The 25,578-nt window shown below is 37.9% G+C and overlaps 1 protein-coding gene and 1 long non-coding RNA gene across 4 annotated transcripts in view; one reads left to right on the forward strand and one right to left on the reverse strand.

Annotated features, from left to right (window-relative positions):
- Window positions 1-3: 3 nt before the first annotated feature.
- Window positions 4-25,578, forward strand: part of LOC127161643 (E3 ubiquitin-protein ligase rnf213-alpha-like) — a gene marked incomplete at its 5' end in the record, with an annotated part of 39,008 nt that continues 13,433 nt past the window's right edge. Inside the window, 28 exons of the mRNA XM_051104368.1 lie at window positions 4-357; window positions 455-579; window positions 663-758; window positions 844-965; window positions 1,045-1,176; window positions 1,264-1,322; window positions 1,436-1,589; window positions 1,689-1,824; window positions 1,945-2,136; window positions 2,562-2,689; window positions 3,368-3,525; window positions 3,640-3,849; window positions 3,943-4,130; window positions 4,305-4,425; window positions 4,510-4,610; window positions 4,708-4,890; window positions 5,333-5,499; window positions 5,589-5,694; window positions 5,996-6,110; window positions 14,782-14,989; window positions 15,699-15,895; window positions 15,969-16,091; window positions 16,336-16,446; window positions 17,474-17,716; window positions 17,792-17,879; window positions 18,485-18,519; window positions 18,670-18,770; window positions 19,436-19,592. Coding sequence (XP_050960325.1) covers window positions 4-357; window positions 455-579; window positions 663-758; window positions 844-965; window positions 1,045-1,176; window positions 1,264-1,322; window positions 1,436-1,589; window positions 1,689-1,824; window positions 1,945-2,136; window positions 2,562-2,689; window positions 3,368-3,525; window positions 3,640-3,849; window positions 3,943-4,130; window positions 4,305-4,425; window positions 4,510-4,610; window positions 4,708-4,890; window positions 5,333-5,499; window positions 5,589-5,694; window positions 5,996-6,110; window positions 14,782-14,989; window positions 15,699-15,895; window positions 15,969-16,091; window positions 16,336-16,446; window positions 17,474-17,716; window positions 17,792-17,879; window positions 18,485-18,519; window positions 18,670-18,770; window positions 19,436-19,592 — 4,110 coding nt within the window. The remainder of the gene's footprint in view (window positions 358-454; window positions 580-662; window positions 759-843; window positions 966-1,044; window positions 1,177-1,263; window positions 1,323-1,435; window positions 1,590-1,688; window positions 1,825-1,944; window positions 2,137-2,561; window positions 2,690-3,367; window positions 3,526-3,639; window positions 3,850-3,942; window positions 4,131-4,304; window positions 4,426-4,509; window positions 4,611-4,707; window positions 4,891-5,332; window positions 5,500-5,588; window positions 5,695-5,995; window positions 6,111-14,781; window positions 14,990-15,698; window positions 15,896-15,968; window positions 16,092-16,335; window positions 16,447-17,473; window positions 17,717-17,791; window positions 17,880-18,484; window positions 18,520-18,669; window positions 18,771-19,435; window positions 19,593-25,578) is intronic.
- Window positions 7,999-9,126, reverse strand: LOC127161641 (uncharacterized). Of its 3 annotated transcripts, XR_007827117.1 has the most exons (4): window positions 8,861-9,126; window positions 8,567-8,762; window positions 8,273-8,370; window positions 7,999-8,174 (listed from the first exon to the last, which is right to left on the reverse strand). It is a non-coding gene; the product is annotated as an uncharacterized LOC127161641 (long non-coding RNA). The 3 variants fall into 3 exon arrangements; XR_007827118.1 differs by lacking the exon at window positions 8,273-8,370; XR_007827116.1 differs by lacking the exon at window positions 8,273-8,370 and having other exon boundaries at window positions 8,469-8,762.

A 25,578-nucleotide genomic window follows, 5' to 3' on the forward strand; every position in this document is an offset into this window, starting at 1 on the left:
TTCATTGCAGCTAAAAGCGATTACTCAGTTGCTCCTCAAGCATGCTGCTACCATGCAGCTGATGTCTTCATTGGCTACCACTCAGACACCTGTGCCTCTGTTGTCCTGCAAGTTACAGAACAGCTCAAAGGGCAAGTTTCAGATCCTTTGAAGTCAATCTTACATGAGGCTAAACTGATCCTTTTGAACTGTGCTACACCAGATGCAGTGGTTAGGCTAGACAGCACTTCCTTCCCTAAAGTAGAAACTGAGCAGCTGTCAAAGGTGTACTTCGAAGACCAGAAGCATAGCTCACTTGCTGATGTCATCCTTTCTCAAATACAGCAAGCAGGGCCTAGCCATGCCTTTTTCACAGAGGTAAACACATTGTATTTTACATATTTTGAGTATTTAACATTTGTATCGGTGCAAATTAAGTGCACAAACTTGTGTATCTTTTTTTTTTATCCTGTAGGTAACTACATTCTCAAGGCTTCTGACCGCAGCAGACACTGAACAGCTACAGAACATAGTTCAAAACATTGAGCTCCTCTCACTACAGCAGTTTGACATGGAAAACTCATTCCTCACAAAAATCAAGTATTGTGCTCAAAACATCTTACAACATATTACAACAACAAAAGCATATCTATTATTAACTAAATTAAATTTTCTGTGTACAGGAGTTTTTTGGAAAACACCACTGGAGACAGGATACTTATCATTCAAACCAATTTTGATGAAAGCTCCCAAAGTGTAAATTTCATTGCATCTGCAAAGTGAGTTAAATGTGTTTAGTTGCCCAGTTTACTAGTTCACATGTTTACTTAAGTCAAATAAAATCATAATTTCATTTATTTTCAGATATTCTTCTTTTAATGAAATCAACAAATTCCGGAAAGAGTCAGAAGGAAAGATATTTGTGTTCTTCATCACTAAGCTACCCAGAATGGATGGTGGAACTTCCTATGTTGGATTTCATGGTGGTAAGACAACTGATTATTTGCACCACTGACCAACGTTGTTTGTTTTAGACATAATCTCAATACAGATTCATCTATTAAGGCCCGTGGACATCAGTCCACATTGATGACCTGAGAACATCGAAAGACATTATCTCTGATATAAAAGCCTTGCAGTGCTTGACCATCAGCCAGTTGTTTGAAGATAGAGCAGAGAAAGCAGACGAGCCTGAAGGTGATTTGGTTTCTTTTTAAAATATTTTTACGTTTGTTTTTAAAGGAGTCATCAGTGTTCTCAATTTTTTTTTTTTATTATTTGCAGCTATGGAGGTTGAAGACTTGCATACAGAAGATGAGAAGATGGAACTGGAAGACAATACTGTGGGTCACAACCTGAACAGCAGCAATATATTTTCAGTATATTTTTGATACTGTGTTCACCCTGTTGAGTTTAGTAAGCCTCGCAATATAGTCCTGTTTCTTATGCTCTTTAGGGCTGGGAGAATGTTTTAGACACCATCTTGCTGGTTCGTAGCTGTGTTCAGAGTGCCGTTGGCATGCTAAGAGATCAGGCAGAGGCAGGCACCCGCAGCACCAAGAGAATAGAGATTCTGCTAACGCTCTTGGCTGACAATGACACTCTACACAGTGAGACTTACCACTCTTTCTGTTAACTTCTTTTAAATAGCCTAATTAGCCAGCCTATACTGTATGTGGTCAATAAAATGTACATATTTATGTTACCAGCTGAATTTATCAAAGTTTTAAAGAAACGACTTCATTCTCTATTGATGGCACACGATGAAAACACAATCTCTGCCAAGAGCTGGGTGTTCAAGGAAGCGCTAAATATTGATGCATTGCAAGAAGGTGGGACTTTTAGGTAAGTGTATGAGAGGAAAGTGTAAAGTGCATAAAGGTCTTGAATTGTATGTCTTTGTGAAACTATACCCTATGCTTAAAACAGCTCTGCTTTCAGTATTTGTTTATTTCTGTATTTTAGACATGCCCTGTGGAGACGAGTTCAAGCAGTAGTAACTCAATATTTTGCACAACTTGTCTCAATTATTGACCGTGACTGCAATCTAGACCTCTTGCTGGACAGGAACTCTGATGAATCCTTGAAAAAATTGTGGCTGGACATTTTTGGAGATGTCGAGTTACTGAATGTTCCTCACACAAGACTGGATTACAAGTGTGTGGTTATTTGATTTTGTGAATTGTTTAAGCCTTTGGGCACACCTTAATGCTTCTAGCTACACAAGCCTGAATTTATTTTACTCCACAGTGTGTCCAACAGCAGTTCATTCCATTCTCAGCTAGACATGGACAGCTTTTTCTTTCAGGTCACCTTCTGTAATTTCAGAGTAGTAGTTGAAAACTGAATTCTTCTGAGCAGGTTAAAAAGTCTGCCTGTTTATAGCTAGCTACCTAAATGATAACATTAACAGCAACTCAAGGTAAATTGTCTGATCACATGGGAAGCAAGAAAATATGATAAGTATACAAAACAAAACCATACACTGACAATGAGTACTGCATTGAAAATTCCTTGGCTTTAAAGCAATGTTGTTGCTAAAAATAAGTGTAACTAAAAAATAAATGTTTGGTCTTTAACAGCCCAGAGAAGACGATCTTGGTTCAGAACCACATTGCAGTTAACAGGAATGTGGGTTGCTCAATGCCTTTCAGCTGGAGAATTAAGGAATATCTAGAGGAACTCTGGGTACATGCTTTGCAGCTAGAAGGTATATTTACTTAACTGCGACCCTTGCTGTTTTTTGTTGTTGAAAATCAGTGTGGTTTGTTGTTTTGTGCCTTGTGACATTTATTATCTTTTAGAGCCCTACATTTCAGCCCGGGCTTGACGGGGCCAACTTATTTACGCACCCTAGGGCCAGGCTTCAGGTCATTTTCACGTCATAGTTTAAGACACAGGCCTGGCATCTCCTTATATTTAAATTTTATACATCCATCAGTTATGGTAATGAAAAATATCTGTCGCGCTGGTGCAAACAACACGAGACCATGAAACTGCAAGAGCGTCAAGAGCGGCTCTGTATTTAGTGACCCGTCTGCAGCAGTATATTATTATATCTACAGAATGTTTTGTTGATATTGTGAGTTCACACACATAAAAGTAGATCCTTTGCAGTTCTGAATGCTGTATTACTCTTACCTGGCGCCTCCATGTCCTGCAAAGCGTGCTGTAGCTTCCATTCTCCGAATAAACACTTTGATATGCGCCTAGCAGCGCACATTTTTCTAGGTTAAATGTTTAAACTAAAATTGTGATGTGTTTGAAGTGTTCTGTATCCATAGATTTTATTTTACGCAAGTTGTGATGATTTCAGAAGGACTGAATAAGAAGACTGGAACAACAAAAAATGTTCCAAACATATTTCTATACTATAATTCTTCAACAGGACACTCTCTAGAGCAATTTGAAGAGTTTTTTTGGAAGATCCCATTGGGCAAATACATCTATGAAGCAACCCAAGAGATGCAGATGGAGTTTTTTCACAGGTATCTCAGGGATTTCATCTCCATGACCATGAAGGTAACATCAGTGGAGAATCTTGAGGTAAGAGTCAGACTGTTTCAAAGATACAGTACATTTCTATACATCATCTGCATGTTTAAACACATTTACTTGTTCATGTCTTAATATGTTTGTGTCTCTGTTTTTACCTTTAAGCTCTTATGTGAAGCCCTTACCTGTGGTGTAAATGAGCTTAGATGTAGTCAGGAGATGCACGAGAGTGCCGTCATTTCTCTGCCGTGGGTTCATGCTGCCTACCATCACTTCAAGAACCGAATACAGAACCTCTACAGGATGATTAGTGTAGAGCCACAGATTGCTCAGATGCTTCTAGATAACAGATGCGACAGAGAGGAAACAGAACTGGTAAGTGCTTGCAACTTTTTTGGCTTGCATAATATGTATTACAGAGATTTGATGTGTGTGGTTACTTACTCTGACAGTCTTTCTGCTTCACAGACGTTAGACGTGTATGTTGCTATGGCCTGTATTGAAAGCCTGGAGCCCCAGGCTTTAGATGAAGATGTTCAAAGTGTGGCTTGGCTTAGGCGTGTAAAAAAGCTACAGGTGCCAATTGAGCTGGTCTGCTGTGAGGAGAACCTGCGCCACTGTGGAGAGAAAAGCAAACAGATTGTCAACCACATCCAGTGAGTTATAAGCTCTGAAATATATTGATCTATTGGAAATGTAGTTTGTACGTTATATTTTTTGTACATTGTTACATTGCTAGATGATAGCACCTACAGCCAAATTATTTAATTTTATGAAATGAATGAAGAACAAGGTCATCTAAACACATTTTTATTTAAACATTTATTTAGACGTGGCTGGCGTCGCATATACTCTCTGGCCTTGTTTGTGGAGCACATGCTGCTGGGTGTCGAGGATGTGCATTTAAAGCTCAGGCCACTGGTCCTAGAACACATTAAATGCCTAGCACAGGTGAGTCGGCTTTCAGTCCTTACCTGAAAATAGTTTCTAAAACAATGTAATTTCTGCTTATCAATAATCATCTGTTTGCAAAAGGTCCTGGAGCATGACTCAGACCTCAAAAAGAAACAGCCGTTTGAGGCAGTGATCACCATACTCAAAGCTTGCAAAGATGAAGCATCCCAGAGCATCTTTAGGTGTGATTTGTTATTAGTTATAGTTTCTGAGGGTTTAGTAAGAGGGTACTTTTGAATATTGGTGATTTTTTTTTTTTTTTTTTTTTTCTTTTCCCAGGTTTGGCAATCAGCTTTGTCCAGTGTGCACGGGAGATCCTCAGGACCCTTTGAGTCTGCCCTGTGACCACATCTACTGCCTGACCTGTATCAAAGAGCGTCTGGTGCCCGGTCAGATGCTCTGTCCTCAGTGTCGCTGTGAGGTGCCTGATGACTTTGAGCTCAAGGCCTCTGAGACAATACAGTAAATAGACTAATTGTCTAAGCTTAATAGTTGTGTTTTATCTCTCTGTTTGCCTGTCAAAAGCTGGGTGCACACTGTACAATTTGTACCACAGTCTTTTAAAGGAGAAGTTCACGTCCCGAATAAAAAACTCCCATCTCATTTTCACCTCCAACTTCAAAATCATCCCACATCACTGATTGATCTTCTTTGCATGTTCACTAGGTAAAGACTGGGTCGGTACTTCTGCAGCAATATAGGATGATTTTGAAGTTCAGGGAGGAAATGAGATGGGAGTTTTTTGACATACCCTAACTGTCTTGACCCAGATTACACAGACTTAGACAAGGCAAGCATTTGAGGTTTAAAAAAAATAACTGATCGTTTCGCTAGATAAGACCCCTCTTCCTCCGGTCTAATTCTCTATCATTCTAAAAGATTATGTGCTTATTTTGGTTTTTAGGGATCTTATCAGTCAAAATGCATTGTTTAGAAAGCGATGCAATGCTTTCTTCATTGAGCTGGTGTCCACCATGTGCTTCAAGGACAGTATTCCTCCCAGCGAGGACGTCATCCACCATTTGTTGTCCTTCTTGATGGTAGAGGCCCGCTCGCTCCCTCAGATTAGAGGTATGTCTGTTTATAAAATATATGTATGGAGGTCTAGATACAGATTGGAATGAATTAAACGATCAGAATGTTGTTCCTCATCCTCTTAGGGAGAGACCAGAGGTTCTTGACTAAGGCTCTTTCTCCCTTTGATGACTCTGTGGATAAAAATCCAGTGGTGCGTTCAGTGGTGCTGAAACTCCTGCTCAAGTACAGGTGAGTGCAGGTCTTCTAACACCGTGTCTACACCGGTGCGACAAAATACAATACAACCTATTATGCTGTTTACACTGGACACTGCAAATCCCCAACAGTAATCTACTGCCGTGTTCCATTTATGCTCACACAAAGTTTAAATGATTTGGTCAATCATTTGGCAATGGTCGCTTTGTCACGTCCAGTGTAGACAGACTTTAGCTGTTGCTGCGTGGCGTAGACACGGTGAAACAGCTCACAGCACACTCCTCTTACACTTTAATGGAAGTAATAATTTTTATCCTTTCTTATCCTCTTTTAGCTTTGACAATGTGAAGCACTATCTTCAGCAGCATTTGACAGAAGTTGAGCAAAGCAGCATCGTTCAGGAGACTGATAAAACCGAGCTTTATTCCTTGCACATAAATTGTTTGGAGGTGTGTACATCAACTCATGCTCACTTGCCATATTTTACAGTTTATTATTAGTAGTTTGTAATTATGTAATATTTCTGATGATCTAACTTTGAGCGTCAGGCCCTGGGTCATCTTGCCGTGTGAGGCCTCTGCCTTTGTGGAGGGGAATTCTGAAACAAAACAAACCGAGAGTCTACTGTTTCTACAGTAACAAGCGCAACTTTCACACACATCTGATTGACAGATGAACTATGTGCCCTTTAATTTTTGTTAATTTTGTGGTTATTTCTGAACTGCCAAAATTAGAATTTAAAATGGACTGAAAAAAGCTCCACATGAACTTGTATGACTCGTGAGCCCCTGCTTACTGACACTGCTCTTGAATTATAGTCACACACACATGCTCATAGCAAGTGTAAGTATGTTACAGTTCAAAAATTCAGGTCTGTAGACTATATGTTGAGATATTAGATTATGTTTAGGTCATTACAGTATAGAGTCAGAGACACACGCATACAGCCAGGGTCCCTGCCTTGTACTGTACACAAACATATTTTACACAGAAGTGCCAGTGCAAGATGCTTTCAGTTAAAGCAAAGGGTTATAAAACCCCAGACTACTTTTTCTGAAATTTTAGCAGAAGTGTTTGTGTTGCACATCATAGAAAGCAACGTTAGCATCTGTTAATATTAATTATTAGAGACAACAGGTTAATTTTGAGCTTTTTTGTGCTATTTTCATCATCTGGGTTTAAAATCTACATTGTGCTGACGTCACCGTCTGTGACGCGGCGATGGACTATAGTACACCGATGACCGGTCAGTGTCTCATAAATATTCATGACGCTGCATGTTCTTATCCTATGAGAAGTCGATTCGCTTAATTATTCACGACAGCGTGTGCTGATTTGCTGTGACAGGCGCTTCAGACTATGAGATTGAGTATATTAGACAGAAATGTTCATGGATCAAAAGAGTGTAAGAGTTCCGCACACGCGATTCATTCATGAAGTAAGTGTAAGCGGTTTTCCTTGATGCAACACATCAAAAGGCTTACATAAACACTGCAAAATAAGCCTTAACGGTTATTAGAGTTTCAACAGCGCATTCATATATGTTTTCGATGCATAGTGCAAATGGCTGTGCATTTATTTGTTTTAAACTAAATTGGAGCGAAATGAAACTGTCTGAACCCAATGTAGTCTGTGTTGTCGCTCTCCCCTCTTCTCCACGCAGCACAGTGAGCGCACCACGCCCACTTTTGCAGCATTTTTCAAAACTGTGGTGAGAGTTAGCCAGTGCTGAAACAGTGAGGTTTCATAACCCTTTAAAGGGGTCATCAGATGCCCATTTTCCACAAGCTCATATGAGGGGTCTTTAGGGTCTTAATGAAAAGTCTCTAATATACTTTGGATAAAAATTCTCAATAGTAGTGTAAAAAAACACCCTTTTACCTTGTCAAAATCAGCTCTGCAAAATATCAGCTCATTTTATCGCATGGGCCCTTTAAATGCAAATGAGATCTGCCCGCCCCGCCCCTCTCTGCTGAGGGATTAGGATCTGTAATGTTTACTTTAGCTGCATTTAGCCGCGTTTATCAGCTTTTAAAAAAGAAAGTAACGTTAAACCTCTGCATCCTCGAGTCCTCGGGTTTGAGTCGTTCGTTCATCACGTGACATCCCCGTAATGTTAACCTATGCAGCCTGAGCCGGAAAGAGAATTGATTAGTTCATCTCTTGAGTCCTCGGGTTCGAGTCGTTCGTTCATCACGTGACATCCCCGTAATGTTAACCTATGCAGTCTGAGCCGGAAAGAGAATTGATTAGTTCATCTCTCGAGTCTTCGGGTTCGAGTCGTTCGTTCATCACGTGACATCCCCGTAATGTTAACCTATGCAGCCTGAGCCGGAAAGAGAATTGATTAGTTCATCTCTTGAGTCCTCGGGTTTGAGTCGTTCGTTCATCACGTGACATCCCCGTAATGTTAACCTATGCAGTCTGAGCCGGAAAGAGAATTGATTAGTTCATTTCTCGAGTCCTCGGGTTTGAGTCGTTCGTTCATCACGTGACATCCCCGTAATGTTAACCTATGCAGCCTGAGCCGGAAAGAGAATTGATTAGTTCATCTCTTGAGTCCTCGGGTTTGAGTCGTTCGTTCATCACGTGACATCCCCGTAATGTTAACCTATGCAGCCTGAGCCGGAAAGAGAATTGATTAGTTCATTTCTCGAGTCCTCGGGTTTGAGTCGTTCGTTCATCACGTGACATCCCCGTAATGTTAACCTATGCAGCCTGAGCCGGAAAGAGAATTGATTAGTTCATCTCTTGAGTCCTCGGGTTTGAGTCGTTCGTTCATCACGTGACATCCCCGTAATGTTAACCTATGCAGTCTGAGCCGGAAAGAGAATTGATTAGTTCATCTCTCGAGTCCTCGGGTTCGAGTCGTTCGTTCATCACGTGACATCCCCGTAATGTTAACCTATGCAGCCTGAGCCGGAAAGAGAATTGATTAGTTCATCTCTCGAGTCCTCGGGTTTGAGTCGTTCGTTCATCACGTGACATCCCCGTAATGTTAACCTATGCAGCCTGAGCCGGAAAGAGAATTGATTAGTTCATCTCTCGAGTCCTCGGGTTTGAGTCGTTCGTTCATCACGTGACATCCCCGTAATGTTAACCTATGCAGTCTGAGCCGGAAAGAGAATTGATTAGTTCATCTCTCGAGTCTTCGGGTTCAAGTCGTTCGTTCATCACGTGACATCCCCGTAATGTTAACCTATGCAGCCTGAGCCGGAAAGAGAATTGATTAGTTCATCTCTCGAGTCCTCGGGTTTGAGTCGTTCGTTCATCACGTGACATCCCCGTAATGTTAACCTATGCAGTCTGAGCCGGAAAGAGAATTGATTAGTTCATCTCTCGAGTCCTCGGGTTTGAGTCGTTCGTTCATCACGTGACAGCCCCGTAATGTTAACCTATGCAGCCTGAGCCGGAAAGAGAATTGATTAGTTCATTTCTCGAGTCCTCGGGTTCGAGTCGTTCGTTCATCACGTGACAGCCAAATAAGATGAACGAACGACTCTAAAACAGTTGAACTAATTCCAGTACAGGACCTAATAGGATGTTGCGCATGCGCGACTGAACGAATCACTCCCCGAGACGACTCGTTCGTCCCGAGTCACATTAAAGATTCGTTCAAAATGAACGAATCGTTCAAGAACGACCCATCACTACAATCAGAGTCTTCCTCTGCACCTGAGTCACACAATGACGGTCGTATTCGGACTGTTTCAGCTCGGTGAGGGCGGGGCTAAGGTAAGACGCTTATGTCAATCAACTGTGTTTCGTCACAACGACAAGAAGCTGAGAATGAACTGATTTTAAAAAGGGGATATTACTTTTAAAGATTTAACAAATACCACTGGGTGGATTTTTATCATTGTAGGGTGGTTCTGTACACAAACTGCCAACACACATTAATGTGCAAACAACATGTAAAAGTTAGTTTTGCATCCGATGACCCCTTTAAGCCTTGTCTGTAAAACCGGGCAATTTTAAAAAATGTATAGTATTTTACAACGTTTATTAACCTTTAATTTCCTATTGTCTGTAAAGACCAGATTAGTTCTTTAACGTCAATGTAAAGTTACCACTAGATGTTCCTAAAAATGACCTTGTGCTTGTCTATACTCATATATATATATATATATATATATGTATGTATGTATGTATGTATGTATGTGTATATGTGTGTGTATGTGTGTGTATAGCTTAGCAAATTACAGTATCTCACAAAAGTGAGTACACTCACATTACAGCAACCATTTTTGTATATCTTCTCAAGGGACAAGACTACAGAAATGAAACTTTGATATATTTTTGAGTAGTCAGTGTGCATCTTGTATAGCAGTTTAGGTTTACTTTCCTCTGAAAATATGAAACCATACAGCGATTATTGTCAAAAGAGCTGACAACAAAAGTGAGTACACCCTAACAGCATAACAGCAGTGTGTTGTTTAACCATGCAAAGCCACATGTCTTATTCATCATGTTCATGTTTTTGTCTGTTTGACAGGACCATACAAACTTGTTTATCTTGTGTTAGAGCAGTTATAATTTGGTGCTTTAAGTACAATTCTCTCATACTGACCACTGGATGTTCAACAAGGCACCTCATGGCAAACAACTCTCTGAAGATTTGAGAATTAGAATTGTTGCTCTCCACAAAGATGGACTAGGCTATAAGAGGTTCCGTAACAACCTGAAACTGAGTTACAGTACTGTGGCCAGGGTCATACAGAGGATTTACATTCAGAATAGGCCTCGCAAGGATCGATCGACGAAGTTGAGCACTCGTTCTGTGTGTAAGATGCAGAACCTGGTTTAAAAAACAGATGCATGAGCGCTGCCAGCATTGCTTTAAAGGTTGCAGAAGTAGAAGGTCAGCAAGTCGGTTTGCATAGGCGTCGTCCCAGATCTGAGGCCGGCTTACAGGAAAGCCTGCAAACAGTTTGCTGAAGACAACCTGTCCAAGAGCATGAATTACTGGACCCATGTCCTATGGTCTGATGAGACTAAGATAAACTTGTGTGGCTCAGACGGTGTCCAGCATGTGTGGTGATGCCCTGGTGAGGAGTACCAAGAAAATGGTGTCTTGCCTACAGTCCAGCATGGTGGTGGTAGCATCATGGTCTGGGGCTGTGTGAGTGCTGCTGGTACTGGGGAGCTGCGGTTCATTGAGGGAAACATGGATTCCATTACATTTACATTTAGTCATTTAGCCGACAGTTTTATCCAAAGCGACTTACAAATGAGGACAATAGACTAAGGGCTCAATAAGCCATATTCAACACAATAAAGCGCTGTTCACTTGCAGAAAGCAAGCTTTTAGAGGAACATCAAAGTCTGAAGTAGTGAATTTAGGTAAAGGGGTGCAGAACCAGTGGTGGTTTTTTAAGCAAACATTAATGCCTTTAATTTAATGCAAGCAGCTAATGTTAGCCAGTGCAAATTGATGAAGAGAGGTATGACGTGCGTTCTTTTCGGCTCACTGAAAATTAATATTGCAGGCGCATTCTGGATCAATTGAAAAGGTTTGATAGAACTGGCTGAAAGACCTGTCAAAAGAGCACTGCAATAGTCCAGCCCGGACAGAACAAGAGACTGAACAAGGATGTTCTGAAAGAAAGGGCCTGGTTTTCCTGATGTTGAATAAAGCAAATCCACAGGACCAGGCAGTTTTAGCAATGTGGTCTGAGACAGTCAGTGGATCATCAATCAAAACTCCAAGGTTTCTGGCATTTCTTCTCATTATGTACTGTACATTCTGAAGCAGAACATGATGCCTTTCCTCCAGAAACTAGGCCCAATGACAGTTTTCCAACATAATGACCCCAAACACACCATCAAGATGACAACTGCCTTGCTGAGGAAGCTGAAGGTGATGGGGTGGCCAAGTATGTCTCCAGACCTGAACCCTATTGAGCACCTGTGGGGCATCCTCAGGCGTAAGGTGAAGCACCATTTGTCTTATGTCCAGCAGCCCTGAGAGGAGTGGAAGAGGATCCCAGCAACAACCTGCAGCTCTGGTCAACTCCATGCCCAGGATGATTAAGGCCGTGCCAGATAACAATGGTGCTAACACAATATACTGACACTTTGGACAAGTTCACTTACGGTGTACTCACTTTTGTTGCCAGCTATTTTGACAATAATGGCTGTATGTTGAGTTATTTTCAGAGGACAGTAAATCTATATTGCTATACAAGCTGCTAAATTAATGTCTGGAATCAATCAAAACACAGAGGTAATTATATTTAGATACAATTTGTAGTACAAAAACCTCTGACACTACACTTGAACTATTCGTTTTGGTAAAAAACATACAAACTGTTTTAGAGATATTCCACTGTAAAAAGCATTGATTTAGCCAAGTGTTCATCCCACAGAAAAAAAATAAAATAAATAAAATAAAACAAAAAAAAAAAAGAAAGTGAAGTTTTAGTAGGCCTAAGCTTCATTCTAAAGTTTAAGTAAATATTTATTTGTCCATCTGACAGTGGGCCTAAAATAAAAATAAATGTTGTTTTTTTTTTTTTTTTTTATAAACTTATAGCTGAAGGTAAATGTAAATGCCCATCTAAATAGTAAAATTAAAATGTATGACTCTGCAAATCCATTAAAATAATACACAACAACTGTAAACAACTAATGAATTTGCATATACTACACCAGAGCGCGTACACAGATAACGCGCCGGACTCTGAGCAGGCTCTCAGGACAGATGGACATTGTTGTGTATCAGAGGTAAATAATGATATAAATACCGTTCAGTTTGTCACAAAACCTGCAACGGTTTGAGTTAAAAATCTTTGTTGGTGTTCTACTGAAGAAACAAAGTCTCCTGCATCTTGGATGCCCTGGGGGTAAGCAGATAAACAGCAATTTTTAATTTTTGGGTGAACTATCCCTTGAAAGAGGATCCTGCCTATCACTCTAGGTACAACATCACCTCCTAGTGGCTTGGCTAAAAATTTATAGAGCATGAAAAATTTTTATAATATTAAAAGCGAAAGTAGAGTGTGTGACAGGCAGTGGTTGCAGGCAAATAGGTTTTAATAAGAAGAATGCAGGAGTACAAACACATGGAGACAACCACAACATTAGACCGGATGAAAAGGCAGGGACAAGCAGGAACTTAAATACACAGAATGGTTAACAATGGAGGTGTGGCAATCAAACAAGAAACGTAACAGACCATACATGGAAACAAAGGAACGCACTAACATATATCCACGACAGCATGTGGGCATGACCACATTCAAAATAATTAGCTCTGATGGCAAAACTCTTTAATGATGTGCATAACCCTTACCAATTTTAAATATTGATTTTTATTTATTTATTTATTTATTATTATTTGTTTTAATCTATGCTTAAGGATATAAAAATGTAAAGCAAGTTCTAAAGAAAACGTTTGTTATAAACATAGTTTAGATGTTTTTGCTGGAAAACAACTTTTTTTCCCCCTAATTAATAATGTTTGTTTTGTTCAATGATATTAAATATGTAAACACATACACTGTGTGCAGAATTATTAGGCATGTTAATATTCTGGTCATATTTTTTTGCCAAACACATTTTACCAATTCCAAACCACATCAGTCTTAATAACTACTGTTAATTTTGTATTTAATCATTTATATGTGATGTATAATTGTCCCAAAAGGCTGGAAGTGAAAAACTCCTTATATTCAGGTGTGCGTAATTATTAGGCATGTTTTCTTTTACAGCTAAAATGAGCCAAAAAAGATATTTAACCCAGACTGAAAAGTCCAAATTATTAAATGCCCATGAGAAGAATGCAATACTAATGCATTACAAGAATTTGCAAAGTTAAGGCTTGACCATTGGACAGTGAAATGCTTGTTGAGTCTGCATGGTCAGAAAAAACAGGTGGAGAAGAAAAGATGCATGTTAACTGCAAAAGAATTAGGAATTAAGGTGAAGAATTAGGTGTGACACCATCAGGAACCGTTTAGTCTCCAGCGCCACCATTTTCCAGAACTGCAACCTACCTGGAGTCTTCAGAAGTACAATGTGTCAGGTTCTCAGAGACTTTGCTTGGTAAAAAATCCTAAAAAATGCCCCTGACTTAATAAGAATAACAAGCTGACGTCTTGTGAAATACATGAAGACAGTTTTTTTATATGCTTTAGAGACAGATAAGTTGAGAGTGACTCTTGAAGGACAAGCATCACATCCTCTTGTACCTCTGATTCAAGAATTTATCTTCCAAAATCTGACAGTAAGTTTTGGGAGTTCATGTTTAGTGCATCTCTGCAAGTCAGACTTTTCAGGATAAGAGACTAAACATGAACTCCCAAAATGTACTGCCAGATTTTGGAAGATAAATTCTTGAATCAGAGGTACAAGAGGATGTGATGCTTGTCCTTCAAGAGTCACTCTCAACTTATCTGTCTCTAAAGCATATAAAAAAAAAAAAAACTGTCTTCATGTATTTCACAACACGTCAGCTTGTTATTCTTATTAAGTCAGGGGCATTTTTTAGGATTTTTTCCCAAGCAAAGTCTCTGAGAACCTGACACATTGTACTTCTGAAGACTCCAGGTAGGTTGCAGTTCTGGAAAATGGTGGCGCTGGAGACTAAACGGTTCCTGATGGTGTCACACCTAATTCTTCACCTTAATTCCTAATTCTTTTGCAGTTAACATGCATCTTTTCTTCTCCACCTGTTTTTTCTGACCATGCAGACTCAACAAGCATTTCACTGTCCAATGGTCAAGCCTTAACTTTGCAAATTCTTGTAATGCATTAGTATTGCATTCTTCTCATGGGCATTTAATAATTTGGACTTTTCAGTCTGGGTTAAATATCTTTTTTGGCTCATTTTATCTGTAAAAGAAAACATGCCTAATAATTCTGCACACCTGAATATAAGGAGTTTTTCACTTCCAGCCTTCACGGACAATTATACATCACATATAAATGATTAAACACAAAATTAACAGTAGTTATTAAGACTGATGTGGTCTGGAATTGGTAAAATGTGTTTGGGAAAAAAATATGACCAAAATATCAACATGCCTAAAAATTCTGCACACAGTGTATATGGTACTATATATATATATATATATATATATATATATATATATATATATTTAAAGCTTGTGTCTGCAGGACTCGATGTATGATCGGACACAATGGCACTCTGTGGTGGAGCAACAGACCTGTTTGGAGGATGAAACGCACTTTCTTCAGGAGTTCCTTCAGACTGGCTCTGTGTCTGCACACACTGTATCTATAGAGCACCTGCAGCAGGTGGCCAGAGTTCGACTGTGCCTGGATATGGCTGCTGACCTGTGCTTCAACAGAGCGACTAGTGCTGGTAAATGCTTTAGTGGACATTTTTACTAGCCAGGTGCTTGAAGACCATGATTTCTTGAAATTCAAGATAAGTTTTTATGAATTAATAAATGCATATTAGATAAGCAGAACTGAAAGTGCCATTGGATAAATAAATAAGCAATATTAGACAGTATTGCGTATCATGTGATCTGGCCATAGGCATGAAGCCACAGGGCTGTTTAAAAGCGATATAATGACTGTAATTCGATTTATACAGCAGTTTGGTGGGAAAAGTAAGTAAAATAGAAACAACCTTAAAAAGTCTTAAAAACATTTTGTCTTAAATCTCTCATTCATTCTTCATTTCAATCTCTCATTCACAATAAAACATTAGTTTGAATATCTTTGTCACCATTAAATGGCATAACAATGTAACCAAAATCGTCTTAACTTGCACAACATTTCTCAGTACCAAATACTATTATTACGTAGTACTGTTATTTATATCAAATATTATTTATTGAACAATCATATTTGGCAAAGAACAATAGCCACTATAAATTCAATCACAAGAATAACAATTAAATGCATTTCCCACCATCAATGAAATATGACCTGGGCAAGTTCATAAATTCAACAAATGCTGATCACTTGCCATAGAAGGCCATGTATTAACTGAAACTGAGAAATTAGTGTGTGTCATGTTTGAAGGTTTTCCCTTGATATTGATAATGTTTCTCATGGTTTAGGTGCACAGGATATTTCTACATCTGTTACCCCAGCATTTTTGAACAGCGTGACTGATCTGTGCCGTCGGAGCAGTAATGACTGGTACAGGGTTTACCTCATCAGAAAGATCTGCAGTCTTCATGGGGTTGATTATGTCCAGAAACTTCTGCCACAGGACGAGTACAGGTGGCTGTTTCCTCAGGAGATTCTTGATTCGGTGGGTTTTAGTTGTTTTGCTTCATAATGCAGACAGGTATTTGTGCTTTAACCGCTAAATTTGTTTTTCTCAGAATCAAGATGACAACAAGATTGACCGCTATCTAGCATGTGGACTGGACTACAAAACTATTAGAGATGAAGTAGGCAAAGCCATGCTGGATTGCAACATGAAAAGAATAGAGAAAGCCATTGAGGTATTGATATGATTGCTTTGTCCCAAAACGCAGAAAGCCACATAGGCCAGAATGCACCTGTACGCACGTCACTAGTGAAGTTCCAGTTGGATTCGGATGCTGCAATAGACAGTAGCGAGACTAGGATTTGGAACAGAGCTATTGTGTCTATGTGCACACAGTAATGAAATGCTTAGGTGCAATCAAATGTTTGGCATTTATCTTCCTTACTAAACTGTTTATTTGGTTTTATATTTGTCTGAAGAATTGCAATAGCAAGCCTATGAAGAAAGCTGTTTACGTGCTAATGGCTTTGGTCAGAGAAGTAACCTTCTTGTACAGAAATGGAAACCCCAGCCTGCACCCTACACCTGAGGTAAAAGCACAAACGTATGCTACACAACAAGGTATTTGTGCCTTAGTATGAAGTAATGTTAACATCAAGCTTCTTAGAGACAAGGTCATGACGAAAGGGTTCACGTCGAATGGAGAAAGTCCTTTTTATATTTTCAAATAAAAGACAATTATGTGCTATAAAAAATACTTCTGGAAGCCAAAACTTCCTGTCCTTTCCAACAAGCATTTAATACACAGATGAATGCTGGGTTCACAAGGAGAAAGCAAGATGCATACTATTATTCCTAAACAACAGAATAATGGGTGCTCGGAGTAAATGTGCTGTTGCTCTGCAGATTTTTAGTAACGAATGCCTGGAGTTTATTTTTTAAAATGATCGTAATCAAAAGCAAACGATTGGTTTCGTTTTTGTTCTGTATCCTGTGCTCTGCTGCCACACTGGAGCGCACTCGCCACCATCTGGACAGAGGGTCGAATTACAGTTACAGTTTAGATCACCCTTAAGGCCAGTAGGTTATACCCAAGCAATTTTCACTGGTGAATTCAATCGCATGGCGCTTAATGAAAAACAGAACTTCAGCAGCTCTGGGCACGTGAACAAAAGCACCAATCTCCTTCAAACCAAAAAAACTAGCCAGAGGCATTCTTAAAAAATTGGCCTTAAACATCGTGATAATTCACGATATTCGTCCCGGTGTGCACAGGCCTTCAGGGTAATCTATATAATGCTTAACAGGTCATTAGTTAATATATATTCCAGCAGCTATGCGATAATATGCTTGTAAATGTTTTTTTTTTAAAAAAACTTAATTAACTTTATATATTGATTAACAGATCATTATTAATGCATATATCCTAATGGCAAAATGTGTACCAAATGACCTGAATTCACCCTATATTTACACTTATGTAATATTTGAATATGCATGTTAACATATATTAACAAGAATCATAGAATGTTTTAATGATTTATTAATGAATGTTATGTTACTGTTGGCTTTTTAAGATGAATGCATAGCCCTAAGCCTGATTTTTGTTTTCTGTAGCAACGTGCTGGCCTTGAAGATTGTATCAGAAGCACAGACATCTTTGTCAATGATGAAATGAAGGCATTTGCTGCAGCGCTGGTGAATAATAATCTCGGTGATCTGCGTGTACGACCTCAGCTGTCAGACAGTGAGCTCCTTCTGGTGGAGGTTACAGTTCACATGGCTGCAGTCCTGTTGTGTGGAAATCTGCCTTTACTGCAGCCACTGCAGCAGCTGGCACTGTCCCCGAACAACATGACGGTATGAACCCTTCCTGCTTCACATGGTGACTAGAATGTGTCTGGGTGTGATATTTCCATCATGTTCTTTTCACAGGCTTCATTCATCCCAACTATGCCGGATGACATGTTGGACGTGGCCCGACAGGTCTTGAAACATGAAACGGCAGGCGTCATGTTGTATAGTGAGTGGAATCTGTGTCATACAAAATTCAAGATTTGTCAAAATTACGTATATATATCTGGAAACCCAGTAATTAATGCCTGCCCACAAGAAGCAGAACTTAAATATTGGAACTGTGATGACATAGGATAATATATTCAAAATGGATTTCCTGTGTATTATAAACAAACCAACTAACCTAACAAAATAAATAAAATAATAATGTTTAGTTATTTTGAGTGTCTTTCCATTGGGAAACTTAAGACAAAAAGAAAGTAATTTCAGAGGCTTCATTCATTTAATTTCTAAAATAAATATGAGACAAAGTGCATATATTAATAATGAAGTAAAAAGAAAGCCTTTTTGACTGATGTATTTAGTTCGGTAATATTACACAGACCAGTAGGATTTGAAGGATCATCTGTTATATAGACTTGTCGAATTTCTAATCAAAGATCAAACGTATGCATTTTAATTATCCCCTAAAACTGATTTCAGCCAAAAGAATTGCTTTGAGAAATGAAGGGGGCAGAATTTTTGCAGATCCTTGACATTGACAAGTGGCTCTGTAACAGCTGTATTCTTTCTGTATTCTAATTTTTTAATGTCTTCTTTTCTTCTTAACAGCCTGTCCTAATGGTCATCCATGCATCGTTGGTGAGGTATGGTAACATAACTTCTATGACTTTCCTTACCTTTAACTACATTCATTAAAGGTCACAAAGCACAGCATTAGTTTTAATTTAATATGATTAAATCATTATTATTATTGTCTTAAATTAAACATTTATTCTCTTCATGCATCTGTCTAGTGTGGTCGACCCACACAGGTTGGCCGCTGCATAGAGTGTAAGGCAGAAATAGGCGGCACAAACCACAATCCTGTTCACGGCTTCAAAGCCATGCAGAATCAGTGAGTTACTCTTGTTTTTTTTTTTTTTTGTGTGTGTGTGTGTGTCTTTAACTCTGTTTAGTTTATTACCTGGCTCTCTGGAATATTTGATTCTGATTGATCAATCACTGGATTCTGCAATTTTAGTATAAAAAACTTTCAGCTATTCAACTGACTTTTGGCACAGCCAACCAGTACACAACCACTGAATGGTTTAAGCACACACAAAATCTGATCTTAAAAATCTTAAAAATGACCCCCAGGTTTCTAATGGAATGCTTAAAATGTGTTTTGTAGTCAAATATAATTTGTTCCTTTGTATGGATTTCTTTACAGTAAGGTTCGATTTTAGTTAGCGCATTAGGTATCATTAGCTAGTAATGGACAGGATCTTTAACAGCATTTATTAATATAAATTAAGTAAAATTACTGTAATGATACATTAATGCAGATTTGTACAACTTTAAATTAAAAAAGATTAATATACATAGGTTAATCAAAATAACCAAAGATTATTAAATGCATTGATGTTAATGTATATAACTTTATTGTAAAGTGCTACTTAATTTCCTTACAAAACATATGATTTGTAAGATGCCTCTGAAATTTGGAGCTGTAGATTAGTTTTTGGTATAATTGTTAAATCATCTCTTTAATTAATTTGAGGCAATTGTTTGTCTTTGCAGAGGGGACCGTACTCAGTCGGGACACATTCTGGGTGACGCACAACGTCGGGACCAGCCTGACATGCAGGACACTAAAAATATGTCACCTGCTCCCTTCGCTCTTGTCAGACTGCTCACACACATGTCCATGCTGCTGGGAGCTCAAAAAACCCCACAGGTATTACAATCTTTCTGCCTGTTTATAGTTTTGTGGCCTACGGATGTGGAAAGAGTACTAAGAAATATACTTTAACTCACACTACATTATTTGGAAGGCAATAAGAATTTGTTTAGTTTTAGTTGTAGTTTTTTAGAGTATACCATTCAATATCCCAGTCAACACATGCAATGTTTACAGTGGAACCACACTATTCTCATTGTGTGAGACTCAGAGTGAAGTCAAATGTTGAGCAGGTAAAGAGGAGGCAGTTCAAATATCCGTCACCATTCAAAAAAAAAACACGTATTCCAAGCATCGATTATTCAAAAATAACTGTTTTGATCGGATCATTTGAAATGAGTCCTCTGAGTGCAGTTATTAGATATATTATAGATTGGAGATTATTCTTGATAAACATGTCATTGTCATTAAAACCATTACATTGAAATGCATTTATTAATGATTTGATTTCTTTTGACTGGGATAGATATTAATTCCAGATTTTCAAGATGTTTTATACAGAATTTATTGATGTTGTGGATAAGCATGCTCCCTGGAAAACTATTAGGGTTAGGGGTAGTCATCTCCCTTGGATTAATTCTGAACTTCTTAGTCTCTTTAGGCAAAGGGATAAAGCGTGGTCAGTATTCCGTCAGACAAGAAGTAATGCTGATTGGGAAGTTTATAGGCAGTTGAGAAATCTGAGTAAGACAAAAGTGCGAAATGCAAAATCTACTTACCATAAAGGAGGTCTTTCTCAGCACTGTAAGAATTCTGAATATTTTCGGAATAAAATGAAAAACTTTTTTAGTGTTTCAGATCAATTAATCAGTTAACAATACAGTATTACATGATTCTTTATCGATTGCTCAATTGTTTAATCAGCATTTTTCATCAGTTTGTTCTACTCTAGTATCTGACTCTTATTTGAATACTGGTACTATTTATGATAATTTATCTTGCAGTAGTTCTTTTAATTTTAGGTTGATTTCACCTATCGAAGTTCAGAATGCTATTAATGAATTAAGTGGGACTAGTGGTGTTGGACTGGATGGTATTAAAAATAAGTTCCTTAAACTATCCTCTCATATTCTTATGTATCCACTTGCTGAGTTGTTTAATTTGTCTTTGTCCACATGCGAGCTGCCTGCTATTTGGAAATGTGCACATATTACTCCTTTGAATAAAGGAGGTGATGTACACAAACTTAATAATGACAGACCTATATCTATATGTTCTATATCTAATGTTTTTGAAAACTAATATAACTCTCAGATTAAGTATTAATAATGTTCTATCACCATGTCAATCTGGCTTTAGGTCCAATCATTCTACAGCTACGGCACTGCTTAAGTTTACTAATGATGTGTTTTCAGCTGCTGCTGATGGTAAACTCACAGGTGCCATTTTTCTTGATTTATCCTAAGCTTCTGATTTAGTTGACCGATATTTACTTTTAGACAAACTTCATGCAATTGGTCTATCTGAAAATGCAATTAGGTGGCTTAATTCATATTTTCATAATAAAAAACAGTGTGTAGTATTAAATGGGAGTAAATCAGATTTTTTGGTTCAACAAAGAGACGTGCCCCGAGGTTCAATATTAGGACCACTTCTTTTTTCTATTTACGTTAATAATTTTCTGTTAATTTCTAATAATTGTAAAGTTCAGCTTTATGCTGATGACACTGTCATATTTGTATCTAATTCTGATATTTTACAAATTCAGTTATCTATAAATTAGTACTTAATAAAACAAAGTCTTATATAATGATTTTTGGTTCTAGACAGAAACTTAAATCTAAAAGTAATTCTTGTTATCTCATGTAAAGATGGTACTTCTTTGCATGAAGTTTATACTATTAAATATCTCGGAGTATGGCTTGATTCTGAACTTTCTTTTAAATCACATATTAACCATATTCTACATTCTATCTGAAATTAGCACATTACATCGATCTAGAAATTGTTTTTCATATAGTGTTTGTAAGAAACTTGCTTCTCAACTTATACTTCCAATTTTTGATTATTGTGATGTAGTTTATCAATCTGCATCAAAATGAGATCTTGCTCCACTGAACACGGTATATAATAGACTTGGGATGTTCTCTTATCATTGTATAATGTATGGTTCACTCTAGTGGAGTGTCTTTGCACACTAGACGACATATTCATTGGCTTCAATTTCTCTTTAAATGTATTTATTTCAATTGTCCTAGTTATTTACAACAATATTTGTACCTTTTTCTTCAAACTATCAAGTTCTCTTCAGACTTATTTTTTTCTGTTCCTTGTGTCAAAACTATTGGTAAAAGATCTTTTATGTTTAAAGCTCCTATTGACTGGAATTGACCAGCTAAGGGCCAACATAAACCAGCATCAAAACATACCTAACCAGCATATGCTGTTTTTTTTTTTTCACCAGGGAGCACGGACAGTTTGCTTAGCTCACTCACATAATGTAACCATATGTCTTCAATAGGGAAAATCTTATTCTTATTTTAGTTTTATGACATATGTCGTCATTACGAGAAAAATGTTTCATGCTGCATTGCATGCTGGAGACCAGAGCCCATATTCACAAAACATCTAGGCTAAAAGTAGCTCCTAACTTGCTGATTAAGGAGAAAATCTTAAAAATAATGGGCGTGTCAGTCCTAAATGAAGGACTCCTACATTTTTGCTCAAAGAGTATTTCACAAAGCATTTTAGCGCAAAAACTAGCTCCTAAACCTGTCAGATGTTAGGAGTAGTGAAGAGGACTTCTAAGTCACTAAGACCAAATCCCAAACTATCCAAAATTGTCTATTGCCGGTAATCTGCCTCCGAATGTAAACTTTTTATAAACACACTGCATTGATTTGCACACATAGGCGTCTTTTTTTTTTTTTTTTTGCTTTTGGAGGTTATCTCCAAATTTGTCCTTTTGAAAGGTCATTGTCCGAAATTTTACATACTGCCTCCAGAACATCATAAAAAAAAAATCTGATCGCTTTGATTTTCTGCATTTTTTGCATCTGTAGCAAGCATTTTGAGAGTTATTTTGACAGTTTAGAGCCACCATACAAGCGAACGCCAAAATCCAGAAGTGCGTCTGACAAGTTCATCCACTTCGTCTTGCAGCACAAAGCAATGTAAAGGTCTTTGTACACTTGAATTCACAGAAATTAGTGGTCTTAGTGGTAATTACGGCAAAGCATCAAAGTTTACAGACATTCTTAAGAAAACTTTGAATGAAGGTGCACACAAAAAGTATTGTCTCCTTCCTCTGTAAATATCTTATAACTGGATGGACCCAATATGTCCTTCCTTTTTTACTCTTTTTAAGAAGAAAGTGGACAACAAAATCATCCTCACTGCAAAGGTTCCATTTTGTTTTGTTTTACGCAATTTTTTTATTTGACTTTTTATTTATTAATTTTTTTTTTTTTTTGTAAGGGATGAATTACTATGTGACTAGTGTGCAATATTTCGGTGCGTGACAAATTTTTCGAATGACAAATACAAAACAAAAAGCATACAAAATAATTCGGACTCAGTGTGCAAGGGTCTGGCATAACAGCTGTCCTTGCATTCAGTTTGGCTGTCTTTTATGTTTGAATGCATTCAGCAATGATCATTCTACTATTAGTAAAAGGGTGTTCATATATCCACAAATTGTTTACGAGAAGCACACATTTAAGAGGCTGACAATTATCTGAACATTTAGTTGTTTAATTAGTGACACGTAGCCTGCATTTTAAAAGCTTTATTTTTAAATGCACATTTTTATTTTAAAACCTTTATTTGAATTTGGCAAAATAGTATTGTGCTATTAATTTTTTTAGGATATAAAAATAAATGTCTGACAGAGATCCCTTCCCTATGAGTCAATCACTGTGTGCATGGTTAATGCGCATGCTGACATCATCCATAGCAACGAGGTCAACCCCGCCCTTAATCTTAACTTAAGACTTCTCTCTATTCCTTAGTAAAAGTTTGTCTCAGCAGCTTTGTGAATAGGTTTTAGGAGAAAACTCTTAGCTAAAAACTTTTACTGCTATTTAGGAGAACTCTTAGTGCTAAGATAAAATGTTTTGTGAATACGGGCAGTGAGTGCCCTTTTGACTTTACATTGACCATAGTATGAGCACAGATCTAATTTGACCTCACACTGTGACCCCATCCCAACTATCCTGGGAGCTCATGGTGAGATTACTGTAACATCAAATAGTCCACTGTGATGAAAGGCCAATTATGTGAAGGACCACAATAGACCGACTTATACAAAGGGGACATGATGAGCAAATTTGTAAATAAAGTGATTTTATATATATATATATATATATATATATATATAAACCTTGACCATTTGGTATTAGGCCAGTTAACCAGGAAGACGGTGCTTGTCATGTAACATAAAGACCACGATAGACCAGTTATGGATGGCTGTGATAGGCTATGAACGACATAGTGAGACTTACCTGATGATCACTGTGAGTAGAGTTATGTGAAGGGCCATGTTATGAGAAGGCTGTGACAGGCTGTGAGATGTGAAGGCCACGATAAACTGAGCTTCACAAACAGCAACAGTCAGGCTAACCTGATGACCACAATGAGAAAAGCAATGCGATGGGCCACAACAGGCCACGTAATGCAAAGGCTAGGATGAAGGCTAGGATAAGCCAAGCAAGATCGAAGCCAACTAGTTATACTCAATGCAGACACATACAATATATATTACAACCATGATTGCATTAGATGCACATTAGTCTCGCGTAGCCAGACCTTTAGACCGAAGGCTGAAGGTCTGGATTCCATGGCAGCTTTCATTGGCCAAGGCCCGCCCATAAGGCCCCTTGACCGACATGCCAAACAACCAATCACAGTTTAATTCATTCAGCATCACGTTTCGGGGTGTGGAAACAGACCGGTGTGCAACAAGTCAGTCATTAAAATAAATAACCAGCATTGAAAGTCAAAGAAGAAGAGGGAGAACAAGTAGTAAGTCAGTAAATTGTTTGTGAACGTTGCAAAAGTGTATAACAACCATTGTGTCTGTACAATTGTGACCGAAAATAAACACGACACTTACGTCTCCCGGAAATCCGATCAAATTCAACCAATCAGATGACGACTTCGAAACTCCTGAAGTGTTTCTAGTTAATTGTGATGATGATATGATATGAATATTTATCATGATGTAGTTTGATGTAGTAATGAAGACAGAATGCTGAAAGAGACTGGCAACTAATAGCAGGGTGAGAAAGACGTAAGTTTAATGATGAATGTAAGGAAGCAGGATGCTTTTGAGATGAGTATCGCAAAATAACTCACCAATAGCCAAAAAAAAAAAAAAAAAACGGACTGTCTATTTACACTAAGTGCAAATGACCTGCCTTGTTGGCAGAGGCTATATAGACTAACTGCATACTCTTTTATACTGTACTACAAAAATGAGGTTCAAATATTTGCCACTATTTGCAATAAGTATTATAAAGAGCAAAAAAATTCTTATATTTTAACAATTGCAATTTTCAATTTTCACTTACTGCTGCATACAGTATCCCGATTATTCTGAGATTTTGTTTCTATTTATTATTTGTATTTATTTGTGCACCTCTTCTTTTTTATGTTGATGGTTTCTACATTTGTGTTGTATAATATGTTTTTGCCATTGAAAATTGGTCAGAGACATTTCAGCATTGGTTATTGCGCTGTATTGTATTACCTATCATTTGTGATTTTTCTATTATTCTGATTTCAAACTGTTTCTTTTTTATGTCAAAAATGCTGTTTATAACATTCATATTTTGGCACACAATGAAGAGCATACAACCATGTATATTTGTTCTTTAATTAATTAGCCTGGGTGAAGCATAACGATGCAGGGGAAAAAATGAGAAAAAAAGTGAGAAACTTAAACTGTATAAACAAAAATCAATTGTTCACCAAAAATCAATAACATGCATTTCAATAATAGACAGGGCTGAGGGGTGTCCAAACTCTGTTCTGGAGGACCACT

This window comes from Labeo rohita, unplaced genomic scaffold (assembly GCF_022985175.1).
Source record: "Labeo rohita strain BAU-BD-2019 unplaced genomic scaffold, IGBB_LRoh.1.0 scaffold_701, whole genome shotgun sequence".
NCBI classification, from domain to species: domain Eukaryota; kingdom Metazoa; phylum Chordata; class Actinopteri; order Cypriniformes; family Cyprinidae; genus Labeo; species Labeo rohita.